The 13,030-nt window shown below is 36.5% G+C and overlaps 2 protein-coding genes and 1 long non-coding RNA gene across 3 annotated transcripts in view; all 3 read left to right on the forward strand.

Annotated features, from left to right (window-relative positions):
• LOC134821787 (amyloid beta precursor protein binding family B member 2-like) overlaps positions 1-6,534 on the forward strand; it is a 61,597-nt gene extending 55,063 nt beyond the window's left edge. The window contains exons 13-17 of the mRNA XM_063832562.1: positions 3,828-3,981; positions 4,234-4,346; positions 4,480-4,605; positions 5,207-5,326; positions 5,533-6,534. Of these exons, the coding sequence (XP_063688632.1) occupies positions 3,828-3,981; positions 4,234-4,346; positions 4,480-4,605; positions 5,207-5,326; positions 5,533-5,607 (588 nt within the window). The 3' untranslated portion in view covers positions 5,608-6,534. The remainder of the gene's footprint in view (positions 1-3,827; positions 3,982-4,233; positions 4,347-4,479; positions 4,606-5,206; positions 5,327-5,532) is intronic.
• LOC134821779 (uncharacterized) overlaps positions 1-13,030 on the forward strand; it is a 474,787-nt gene that overhangs the window by 301,344 nt on the left and 160,413 nt on the right. The gene's annotated exons all lie outside the window — the stretch shown is intronic.
• Positions 9,227-10,548, forward strand: LOC134821788 (uncharacterized). The gene is made up of 2 exons (XR_010161053.1): positions 9,227-9,341; positions 9,574-10,548. It is a non-coding gene; the product is annotated as an uncharacterized LOC134821788 (long non-coding RNA).

The raw sequence follows: 13,030 nt of genomic DNA on the forward strand, positions 1-13,030 counted from the left end.
GATTCATTACTTTGGTTTATTAAATTTCGCTTCCTGTCTTTATTAATTTCTTGGGAAGAGCCATTTTTAGAGCCATAAAACATATTATATAGCGAGAGGTTTTTTGATTCTTAGGTTAGGGATTTTAACAATTAACCCACCCTCACTCACTAACCCACGCTCACTCACCCTCACCCACTCACCCTCACTCACTCACCTACCATCACCCACTCACTCACCCTCACTCACTCACTCACTCACTCACTCACTCACTCACTCACTCACTCACTCACTCACTCACTCACTCACTCACTCACTCACTCACTCACTCACTCACTCACTCACTCACTCACTCACTCACTCACTCACTCACTCACTCACTCACCCAGCCACTCACTCACTCACCCACTCACTCACTCACTCACTCACTCGCTCACTCACTCACTCACTCACTCACTCACTCACTCACTCACTCACTCACTCACCTTCACAACACTCCCACATTCACACGCATGCACACTCAAGTAAATGAATGTGACGGTTACACTCCTGCGAATGATCTCACCCAGCGTTGCTTGTCACGCAGTCCACCACCTGACACACACGTGATATTCAAGATGTTTAAATATTTGACGCTTTGTGTCGATATATAATCATAATATGTTATTTGTAATACAGCATCTTGCTCATCATCTGCACTTTTATTGTATCTCAACTAGATGGTTCTTTGGAAAACTGTTGTTTAATTGCAGATTTTCCAGCTTTTTAAATCTCCTCGTTGTGTAAGCATATAGTTGCAGTGGAGCATCACAACTCGTCGGTCAATTTCCTTTGCTGAACTTTTCGCTCTTTATCAGGTGTTATTTAAATCAGTTTTTAGTTAGCTTTTTAGTTATAGTTTGTTTTAGTTAGTTTTTATTTAGTGAGCTATTAAAAGCATCCTCTTCTTGTTTTATATGTATTTTTATTTTAGTTTTGAAGCAACGGACAGCACTGTAGTAAAAATGAAGTGTAGTTCATTTTCTAGTCTGATTAGTAGATATGGTTACTGATGGGGGGGGGGGGGGGGTTAACAATATTTGTTTTAACGCGTCACACGTGACATTGATTTTGTGTTTGATTGGTCAATGCTGAAAGCTGATTGGTTTATCGCTGTCACGTGTCATATCCCCGAAAGTATCCAGATTCCAGACCTACAGTAATATTATTAACAATAAACAAATGTGGATTGTTATAATATGAACTGCTTGAACGGCATCAGAATGTTAAAGTATCCATAGTACTTGTAAGAGGTCGTGAGGAAAAAACAGAGATTGGTCTGAACATGCTTGCTACACATTTGGAGGTCAATTTGTTACTTTTGACGTAGAAAATTGAATTTAAACAAAAATGATTAATGAAAACTAGTACGCGCTGTAAAAATGCCAGATAATAGTTAGACTCAAAGCGATTTTTGATGATGGAGCAATTTTGGACTGTTGAAGTTTCTTCTACATTGTCTTCAATTTCACCTTTATTTGTCATAATCAATACGTTTAAAAAGTGGAGAGGCGGGCATCAACGTCACATATTTAGTTCATTGATACATTGACGGTAGAAATTAACTGTGAAACTAAGGTAGTTAATGTTTAAGGGACACCAGCGGATAGCAGAAAACGCATATTTTCATATCTTCAATATCTTCATATCTTCATATCTTCATATCTTCAATATCTTCATATCTTCATATCTTCATATCTTCATATCTTCATATTATCTTCATATCTTCAATATCTTCATATCTTCATATCTTCATATCTTCAATATCTTCATATCTTCATATCTTCATATCTTCATATCTTCATATCTTCATATCTTCAATATCTTCATATCTTCAATATCTTCATATCTTCATATCTTCATATCTTCATATCTTCAATATCTTCATATCTTCATATCTTCATATCTTCATATCTTCATATCTTCATATCTTCTTATCTTCATATCTTCATATCTTCATATCTTCATATCTTCAATATCTTCATATCTTCAATATCTTCATATCTTCATATTTTCATATCTTCATATCTTCATATCTTTAATATCTTCATATCTTCAATATCTTCATATCTTCATATCTTCAATATCTTCATTTCTTCATATCTTCATATCTTCATATCTTCATATCTTCGCCTTCAGATTCCCCATCAGGTATATTTTAGCAATAGAATATGTCCTCAATGTTGGAGCAGAGAAAGGTTATCATGTTAATATTGAGCGCCATTGTGGTGTTTCGAAAAATGTATATTGATTTCGGTCGTATTTTGAGTTCATTAGTAGTTAGTAATGTACGGGGTTAGTACCGTTGCAATTCTATTAAAATCTCCTGCATTTTCTTAATAATCTAAAGCTCGAATTGCATGTTCAGACTTGAGAGCAGGTGTCGTTTATTAATTCCCATCTTATCTAAAGTAATAATTTGTAAAGCAGTCTAAATATGGAATAACGAGGAGGCGACCGATGATAATCCTTAATTTGTGTCATGTGCTGTTTCCTTGCATCCATCCTAGTTCTTGTCATATAGTTAATTTCTCTGACTTCTGACCATTTAGATTTTACGTTCTATCTGGTAACTGATTTCTTGGCTCCTTAAATTACATTCACTAAATTGAAATAATACAATTATAAATTCTTTGGTTGCATGTTAAAACTTTTCGCTCGACAACTGCACCTGCCTAATTTTTCTTAAATTTTAAACCCGAGAATGGTCATGACAGGAGTCAATTGGGGGGGTCTTCACTCTTCAGTAATTTTTGGCAAAACTTCATCCTAGTTTGATGAGAAGCGTATGACGTACGAAGATTATTTATTTCACAACTAGTTCAGCGATGACGTCAGAAAACCCCAATAGTTATTGTCAATAGAAGTAACACAGTCCACTATAAATTGTCGGATACAGAAGTGTACCCCCCCCCCCCCCCCCCCCCCCCCGGCCCCCCCCCCCCCCCCCCCCCCCCCCCCGGGCCTTCCTTTCCACCGGAGTAATATTTATCAGAATAATAATGAATATTAGGAGGTTTATTCGCACTTCATTATCATTTTAATACCACATTCAAACCATACCTTTGAAGGTTACCATGTTTCTTATCGAGCTCTCTTAATCTGTCTTCGTGTGTTTTACATTAAATTCTAATTTTTCGTTGATAGATTCTTACTCTCTGAACTCCGTTCATTTTCACTAATTTTGTAACTTTCACCCGTGTCTCTGCGACACAATTTAATATACTGAGCTGTAAAAATGGCAGCATTAGTACTACTATGTCGGAGCTAAGTCCGATCTACGCCAGAAAATCCCCTCCATATATCCCTGTCCCGCATCAGGGTTTGCAGTTCCTCTTTAGAGTTTGTCCCAACTTCCTTCAGTAACATAGACAAGTAGCTTTGTCTTGGTCGGCCTTGCTGTGCTCTACCGTGCGTAGGTTAAGACTAAATCACTGGCAAGCATTAGTGTAATTCCCAAACACGGTATAACCATATCTCAGAACAGTTCGTGTTAAAATAGTGTTTTCTGAAAGTTAAAATATTTCATATTTTCATGATCTGGCACGTGACAGCGATGAACCAATCAGCTTGAACCAGTTTTTTAGTTTTTACCAATCAAATCTGTGTCCCTCATCATGTACTTAACTTGTATTACAAGGCTACACGGTGGTCGCAGTGCAATTAAACGATTTTACTCAAATTATTTGTTATATAGTAGTGTTGAAAGTATTAAAACTCAATCAAAACATAAAATCGCAACCACATATGAAAGCGAATATTATTTATAAAATTCTAAGTATATTGTATCTAACATGTCTTATTCCTAGGAAACTGCCATGTCAGCGTGTTCAGAGCAAAGTGCCGCCACCACCACCGCTATCGCTGTTAGCCCTTCTTCCACCGTCCCCGCTCCTCCTCCCCAACAACCCTGCAGATTTGAGACACTCTACCTTGGTTATATAAGAGTGGAAAAGGAGAAAGGTAAAAACTTTTTCAATTGATTCGTAAATTCACATTTTTGTCCCTTCATTTTTTTCGTATCTTAAAATTTAAATTTCGTCTTCTTGGAGGTGATTCGGACCCCGCCATCCACCCACAATCCATGAGTCACGCTTGCAGCAGCGACATCTGCGACAATTGTTCACAATGGGAAACAAGCACTTGTTGTGAATCAGAACGCTGTAAAGCGGTTCTAACTACCAATTTGAATGATAATATAACGCTTCACCCTAGGTACAGATGTTATCCACGCAGCGATTGAGAAACTAGAGAACAGCAATCAGACTAATTGGGAAAGTGTCACAATGGAAATTCATGTCAGCACCATCAATCTTATCAAAACAGCAGTAAGTTATTAATCATTAATTGATACATTTTTAATTGCATCATATTTAATTTCTAATCATAATCTATAATACATTAATACTGTAATACTCTACAAAATGTCAACCATCTCTCAAGAAACTTGCTGTTTTTCAGGATCGCACATTGTTAGCAGAACATCGAGTCAGGTTCGTGTCGTTCATGGCGCTCGGAAAACAGGAACATCATCTGGGATACATAGTCCACGGAGGTCCCAGGATATTTTATTGTCACGTATACCAGGTGAGTTCTGTCTGTCTGTCTGTCTGTCTGTCTGTCTGTCTGTCTGTCTGTCTGTCTGTCTGTCTGTCTGTCTGTCTGTCTGTCTGTATGTCTGTCTGTCTGTCTGTCTGTCTGTCTGTCTGTATGTCTGTCTGTCTGTCTGTCTGTCTGTCTGTCTGTCTGTATGTATGTATGTATGTATGTATGTATGTATGTATGTATGTATGTATGTATGTATGTATGTATGTATGTATGTATGTATGTATGTATGTATGTATGTATGTATGTATGTATGTCTTGTACAACTGTGCTTTTTCTCGTTTAGCAAAAGGGCTCTACTAGCTGTTGCTAGGAGCATTAAATAACGGTACAAAGTAAACGATGTTATCGTCAAACTAAAAGTTTCATGGATGTGTGAACAGCAATCTTCAGTGACATCATTACAATCAAAATGGCAAACATTATACAGCACAGTGCTCCTTTATCAAACTTTTATAATTAACAATTAACAATTACTCAATACTCCTAAAACCTATAAATAACAACAATTCTTAATGCTTTTAACTTACTGTACTTAAATTTCCTAGAATATCTGTCTTGTATATAAATACAATCCTTACAGAGTGATAGTTCATGTGCAGACATGGCGCGCGCTATTCAGAATGCCTGTAATGCCCGTTATCAGCTGTTACTGGCAAAACAGGAGGAAATGAAAAGAAATCAGAAGCCTGAGTCGACCGGAGTAAGCACTACTCATTATAATACTTCAATTCTTACTCTTCTCGGTCAATTGTAGGATTGCGCCGGAGTGTTTGATTTGGAACATTCTTTCTGTTCTACATCAAATGATAGCTTTTAATTTAACCATTTATCTAACTTTATGTTTACTGTTATAATCAAAACGGGAAAGCTTCTCAACATCTGCGCACTAATTTGTCCAATCCTTAGATACTGTCATTCTGGAAGCGATTAAAAAAGAAGAGCCCAGAAACGGAAAGGCGAAGTCTAGCTACCAAAGGATAAAATGATCAGCAAGTTGCGGTTCACATGCGCCCCGCGCTTCAACAGTTCATGACGTCACGTTGTTCCGATGACGTCACATCTATCATACGACGTCACGATACCGTGCGTTGCTCGTGACACTAAAGTCAGTAGTACAGAGTAGCCGCTACCTTGTATGGAAACTGGATACTAGCCTCGCGTCTTTAATGAAATTCCTCCTTGTAGTATCCACTATGAAAACACCTATGGAGGGATTATTTATACTACAGACAATTCCCAGACAATTTGGTGTGCTGTGATTGGACACAGAGCTATGTTTATATTTCAAAGATAATTTGGCCTCCGAGGTTACAAATTTTGTTTTAACCAGATAATGTTGTTGGGATGCTTGAAAATATTCCAGTACGTACAATTATTTTTATTCGATATCAGATTTCTCTAATGGCAACAGACCATAGGAAGTTTTCATTCGAAAGAAAACTTACATTTCTTCATTTTGTTTACTTGTACTGTTTCTTGGTATGTACTTCGTACAGGTTATCATAATCGATATTTTAATTGTTATCAGCTTGATAAAATCCACCACGTTACCCACCATCAGTCCTGATGGTCCGGATATTTGTGTAATCTGAGATGCTGGTTTAGGGATATTAACGGATATAATACATGATAATTATTGATTAATTGAATTTAATCGATAAATGTTCATTGCGGTTAATTAAAATACCAATTTCGATGGTAAGAAGATGGATTAGATTAAAAGTGATCAGAGTTTTGAGTTAGCGGTTTTAGTTATCCGATAATGAATCTGTTTATTTTGTTTTATGTACATTGCGGCAGTGGTCAGCTCATGAACGAACAACTGTCCAGTACTGATATTGGATATTATATGATAGAATATAATTTTTATTGTATAGTTGTTTGGTCAGAATTCTCAAAATTCAGCAATGATTTGAAGTTTCAGTTCGTCGAGCAGGCAGCTTATCTTGATCTTGATACCAAAACCATGAACCAATACCAAATACTGATGAAAGAAAATGATAAATGAATTAGTTCCCATTGCAACAGAAATCATTTGGGGTTTCCAAACCAGCGTGCTAAATCACTCTACAGTCGATCTTCGAGATTTTTCTAAAAGGGCCCCCGACAGTTGAATCAAACTTGAATCGATGTATTTTCGGACGCTGATTCCGAATCACCCTCCACGACATATCTTACTATATATAAAGCGAGACGATATATATATATATATGTGCCATTTTACTGACACCACAGCATCAACTTTAACGCGACTTTCCGCAAAAACCGTAAAAGATATACAACTGAAACTTTTTTGACTGGGTCAAATGCTTTTATGCTTTTCAAATCAGCATGAAAAAATAAAAAATTGGCCAAGGAATAGGAGTTTTAGAGCCCAAAATTTGGACCCCAAGTGGTGTCAAAAACGCGAATTAAATAGGTAATAATTATTTTAGTCTCTTGAGTCTTGACACCATTTTAGGGTTATACGGGTTCCTGCTAGTGGTTATAATGCGCGACGCCAGTTATGTGTTAATTAATTACAGGCATAGCAACCAGTTTTTGGTGCTTGACGACTGTTAAGTGTTACACAGGTTTCCATCGGGTTCCAATTCAATTTCACTCTAATTCGTTAATATAGCATATTAGTCATCTGAGCGGATCAATCATCAATATAAGTGTTATTTTGGTGAAACAAGCTTAATAAATTACCGAGTGATAACAAAAATTGAATTATGATATCAGCTGATAAACTCGTGGCTGATTATTATATTGAACAGTTGATCGCACTGAATAGTAAATAGCGAAAACATAGTTGAAAACAGATTTTACTTAATTGCAGGGGGGGTCCAAGGGGAACTTTGGGGAACTTTGGGAAAGTCCCCCAAGATTTCTGAAGTTCCCCAAAAAAAAGTTCCCCAAAACTCCCCAAAGTTCCCCAAAATTCCCCAAAATTATTCAAAATTATTCAAAATTATTCAAAATTATTCAAAATTATTCAAAATTTCTCTAATATACATTAATACCCATTAATGTTAACATGTATGTTATTATAAGGTATAATCTTAACTTACTTGTTGATACTTGCAGCATGATAATTTTTTTGGCATGATAATTTTTTTGGGGAACTTTGGGGAACTTTGGGGAATTTTGGGGAACTTTCTGAAGTTCCCCAAAAAAAAGTTCCCCAAAATTCCCCAAAATTATTTGTTTCACTGATAATTTTTTGGGGAACTTTGGGAAAGTCCCCCAGGTTTCCTGAAGTTCCCCAAAAAAAAGTTCCCCAAAACTCCCCAAAGTTCCCCTTGGACCCCCCCAATTGCATTTACATTCAATGAGTAAATAAGAGCCACTACTACTAGTGAAACGACAATGGTTATGGGGGTCACGACGTGATACAACATAACGTGGTCCAGCCTTCATTTAAGTCTCCAGTTAAGGGGACATACACCAAAAGCTTTTATACCCTGGCCCTGCTGTTAACTTCATATTAAGAAAGTATACATAAAAACAATAAGATTTGATACACTAAAAATTATTTTTGAGAGCACGCACTTTCGAAAAAATAAATATTTTCTTTTTCGAAAGTTTTGGAAATTTTGAGAAGTCTGTCACTGTAAAAGTAATACCGATATTTCGGTCATTTTAAACGTTTATTGACAGATTTTTTAACTGAACATTATTTACAATCCGTACAAGAAGCCCTTCAAAGGATTTTATAATTAAAATATAGATGACGAAGTTACAGACCAAACAACTACAAGTAAAGGTCGAGAGAAGCAAAATTGAAATTTTTGTAAAAATCAAAGTTGTATATTTTACCATTCACCCAGGTCATAAGATATCGCTTCAAAAATTCTTGTGAGTGTAGCTGATGATCATATCCAACTTTTTGGAACAGGATCTTTCTCAATTTTGAGTTTTAAGGTATGAATTGTGGCCTCAAACGACTTAGTAAAATTCATCGTAAAAAGGGCCGAACATGGCAGATTTAAGGCTTAAAATGCCTATAACTCAAAAAGTATCAGTTTTTTTGAAATAATTTTTACAGGATCGTAATCAGCTTGGTAAGACGAATCTTTTAGTACCAAATTTATAATAGTTAAAGACACAAAATTTGTAAAAAAAATTGTGCAATTTGTGTTCGAGCTAGAAAATTATTTGGGACAATTTGTCTTCTAAAATCACCTATTTATAATAAATAGGTGATTTTTATGAACGACCCCTTACACCGCTGGGTGACCCAGAACATTTGAAAAGACTGAGATACTAGTACTACTACTAGCTAAACAAGAATTTCGCCGCGGTATCACCACGCACGATCAAATTTCCCTACTGCCTACTTACTAAGCAAATTTTGCTCTACTTTCAACTTTATTGTATCCCAGAGTGGTGTTTGGCGCACGTGATAATCGTTTATATTATATTAGGCGTGCAGAACTTGAAAAATTCTGCGCGCATCTGAGGTGTCGCCGTCGATCTGTATGTGGTTTGGTTGTAGATCATTTCATATTTTGCGCGATTTTGTTTCGTGTTAACGATGCGTATCAATATCATGTCATGTAATATTATTGCATCGTATGCCAACTTTATTGACTGAAATAAAACATTTTGTCTCATCTTAGTTATTATTTGTATCTAACAATAACATAAACTAATAAATTCTGATGCTTATTCGACACATCTACAGCACCATCGACTATCGAGCCTTTGATTTATCGATCCTTCGGTTTCCTGTAAGTGCTGGTGGACACTTTTTACCCCCCTCCGTTAAATCAGTTTTACACATAGCTATTGTATCAAAATTGCAGTAGCGTTATCATTTCGAAATTGATTTATTAATTTACCATTTTTGTAGTTGTATGCATCAATTTAAATTTTATTTCTAATAGGTTATGAAACTGTGGCCCATGGCCATACTTCTAATCGCGGTGGCAACCATTTTTATATAAACCAATACTTTTACAGGGAAATGGTCAGATCGCTGTTACTACTGGCCAGTTTAGTGACACTGAGCTATGGGTTAAACTGTGTCACATGCTCCAGTGTGACCATGGAAATAGAAGGTGACTGGTCTGTTAATGGTACAGTTAACCCGTTTTTTAATGGTAACAGTTCAGAAGATGAGAAGTGTGTCACGAAAATATGCGAATCTGACGACGATTTCTGCGTATACGGATACGGCAATATCACATATCAAAGTTCCTTTTCCATTCTGCCTCTGGAGGAAGATGCTCCGCCTCCAGAGGTCAATATTACAATAATAATGGACTGGATGAAAGGTTGTGTTAGTCATACCGAAGTCAAGTGTTGGAACATAATAAATGAGAAGATTGATGGTCTACATAGTACAGTATCTAAATGTGACATGAACATGAATACCTGCAACACCGATAACTGTAATGATAAAACGTTTGCAGAAATAAAAAGTGGAACAACTAGAACTCATGTTTTGAGCTGCTTCTTGGCTTCCTTACTCGTCAACTTCTGGGTTTAGGGACTTCAGCATATAAAACCGTGTGTTAGTGTACGTGCGTGGTACATGGTAGATACTTCAGATTCTACCATCTTCACATAGCAGAATAACTAAAATAATGTTTTATAATTCTTCCGAAACTGAATCCTTAACAAACAAAAAATGGTTATTGCTTTTTAAATTTAACATAGCCAATCAAAGCTGATTTGCAATTTTTTAGAATTCCCGAAAATAATCTTATCTTTTCTAATGTTGGAAGGTAGAATATCACGTTGACAATGTTGTACTTGTAGTTCAAGTTGTAGGTTATGATAAAGTCATAACTAGTAGTAGTGTCATGTGATATATAAGACAAGATATAATTAAGTCTAGATTTAAGATTACTAGTTTAAGTAACGTTATATATTTACTTGTGTATTTGTTAATGGATGAAGTATAATCATGCCATGCAAAATATTCGCAGACCATTTAACGCCTTTTATTTGTCACCGAATAAGCGAATTTATGGTCAAAAGCTGAAATGACTTAAATTAAGTGATCAAACACAAAATTATGAAACAATAGAAATTTAGCATAAACAAGAATTTCGCCGCGGTTACACCACGCACGATTAATTTTCCCTGCTTAAAGTTAAACCGTTAATATTTGCAACGAAAAGTTAATTTTATCGATTAATAAAAATTAGATATTGGATTATTTTGTTGTTAAAAAGTTGCAATATTTTCATCGTAATTTGTCATTGCGCGCGTGCAGGATTGCATGTACTCGAATATTTAGTACGCCGCGCACAAATTTTGGGCTAATTTAATTTGAACGGCATCGTTTGACAATTGAAATTCGCGTTGGATACTGCAATTAACTAACACATGCCGAGCGTCGCGCGCAGCATAACAGACGCTTCCTTTACGCATAATTATAGGGGAGTGGTCTATATTGCGAAGGAGCAGACTTTTGTCGTCACCGCAGGTCCATCGGGATAGCTCATATATCCAAACCCGATTACTTATTCCCTACGATCTTTTTGCCTTCGGCAAGAGCAGGGAAAAAAATTAATACAGACACAGTAAAACCCTGATTTACCTCGCCCCGATTCACTGCAAACCCTGTAACCTGTTATATTATACCGCAACCATTTCATTTCCCCGAATGTGAATTGTGATGTGTGATTGAAAAACTTTGATACGTCAGAATGGAACCTACTCCTAGGTAAGACTGGCCTCAAGCTCGCCATTTTCTTGCGCTCCTACTATTACTAAATCGCTCGCCCAAATTTTAAGAAAATTATTGTGAAAAGGCCCTTTGGGTTGCTCTATCCAGAGCCCTCTCGCTTGCAGTAGCACACTATATAAATATTACTAATTATAGTTGTGAAACAACTACAAGCGCGTCACGCAGTACGCGTAGACGATCATATATAAGATGGCTAGAAGTAGACGTGAACCCTTTGGGATGGACTATGTAATTGATCTAAATCGGTGTTTTTTTGGACGCTGATTCCGAATCACCCCACAATCACATGACGTAGGGAAAATTTAAAAATGCTTCCCTGGAGAGTTACGGGCAAAAAATCTGAAATCGTTTTGGTCACGCGACAGGCTAGTAAAACATGAATTCGATTGTTTAGGGCTCGGGTTAGGGTTACGTTAGGGTCGTGGTAACTGGTATAAAGGGTTATACATTATAGCAATAGCTTATGCAGTTATGGTTAGGGTTGGGATTAGGGTTTATGTAAAACCGTTTTGTACGGCTGCAAAACCATAAAAACCAAAGTCACGTGAAATTTTTGGGCGAGCGAATTAGTAAAAGATAACAGCAGCTATTGTGTACAATGGTAACTTGCTTAATCATTAATCTCAATACTCAATACATTACATTGCAGCAGCCCGGTAACTTAACAATTTACTTGTAATAGTAACTAATACACCGCTGGGTGACCCAGAACATTTGAAAAGACTGAGTACTACTACTAGCTAAACAAGAATTTCGCCGCGGTATCACCACGCACGATCAAATTTCCCTACTGCCTACAATGCAAATTTTGCTCTACTTTCAACTTTATTGTATCCCAGAGTGGTGTTTGGCGCACGTGATAATCGTTTATATTATATTAGGCGTGCAGAACTTGAAAAATTCTGCGCGCATCTGAGGTGTCGCCGTCGATCTGTATGTGGTTTGGTTGTAGATCATTTCATATTTTGCGCGATTTTGTTTCGTGTTAACAATGCGTATCATGTCACGTAATATTATTGCATCGTATGCCAACTTTATTGACTGAAATAAAACATTTTGTCTCATCTTAGTTATTATTTGTATCTAACAATAACATAAAATAATGAATTTTGATGCTAATATTCGACACATCTACAGCACCATCGACTATCGAGCTTTTGATTTATCGATCCTTCGGTTTCCTGTAAGTGCTGGTGCCGGCCATGGTTGTCCGAAGTAAAAAAAAAAGGTGGTTTTCATAGATGACCCTGCTGCCTTGCAGCTAAACAACGTAAAGTAAAGTAAAGTAAAGTATGGGAGTTGTTGTCCACTGGTGTACTTTGTCATGGTTGGCAGCGGGCCAGAAGCAAGAACATTTTTCAGATTGTTGTGTGAGAAAATATCTCATAAGACTTAACAAAACTATTCAGATGTTGTCAATTTTTTAAGATGTAAATTATCATTTGTTATCAGGAAGCTGATTCTCCTGTGTATAAGAGGAACCAGATCTTCTGTCAATTCAGTTGACAAAAGTTGTGAAAGCGACTTTGAGTTCGAATGCTTTGTATCAAAGCTTAGCTGAATATGTGTCCCAGGGACTCAATTATTTGATGATTCAAATCTTGTCGATATGCATTGTTGTAAATTGTATTGTTATATTAATGCTTTTTATGCAAACAAGTGAAAACGAATCTTTTATGTCATGTATCCAGGGTATATATTATTCTATTTGTTATTTCT

This window comes from Bolinopsis microptera, chromosome 10 (assembly GCF_026151205.1).
Source record: "Bolinopsis microptera isolate Bmic1 chromosome 10, MBARI_Bmic_1.0, whole genome shotgun sequence".
Lineage (NCBI taxonomy): Eukaryota > Metazoa > Ctenophora > Tentaculata > Lobata > Bolinopsidae > Bolinopsis > Bolinopsis microptera.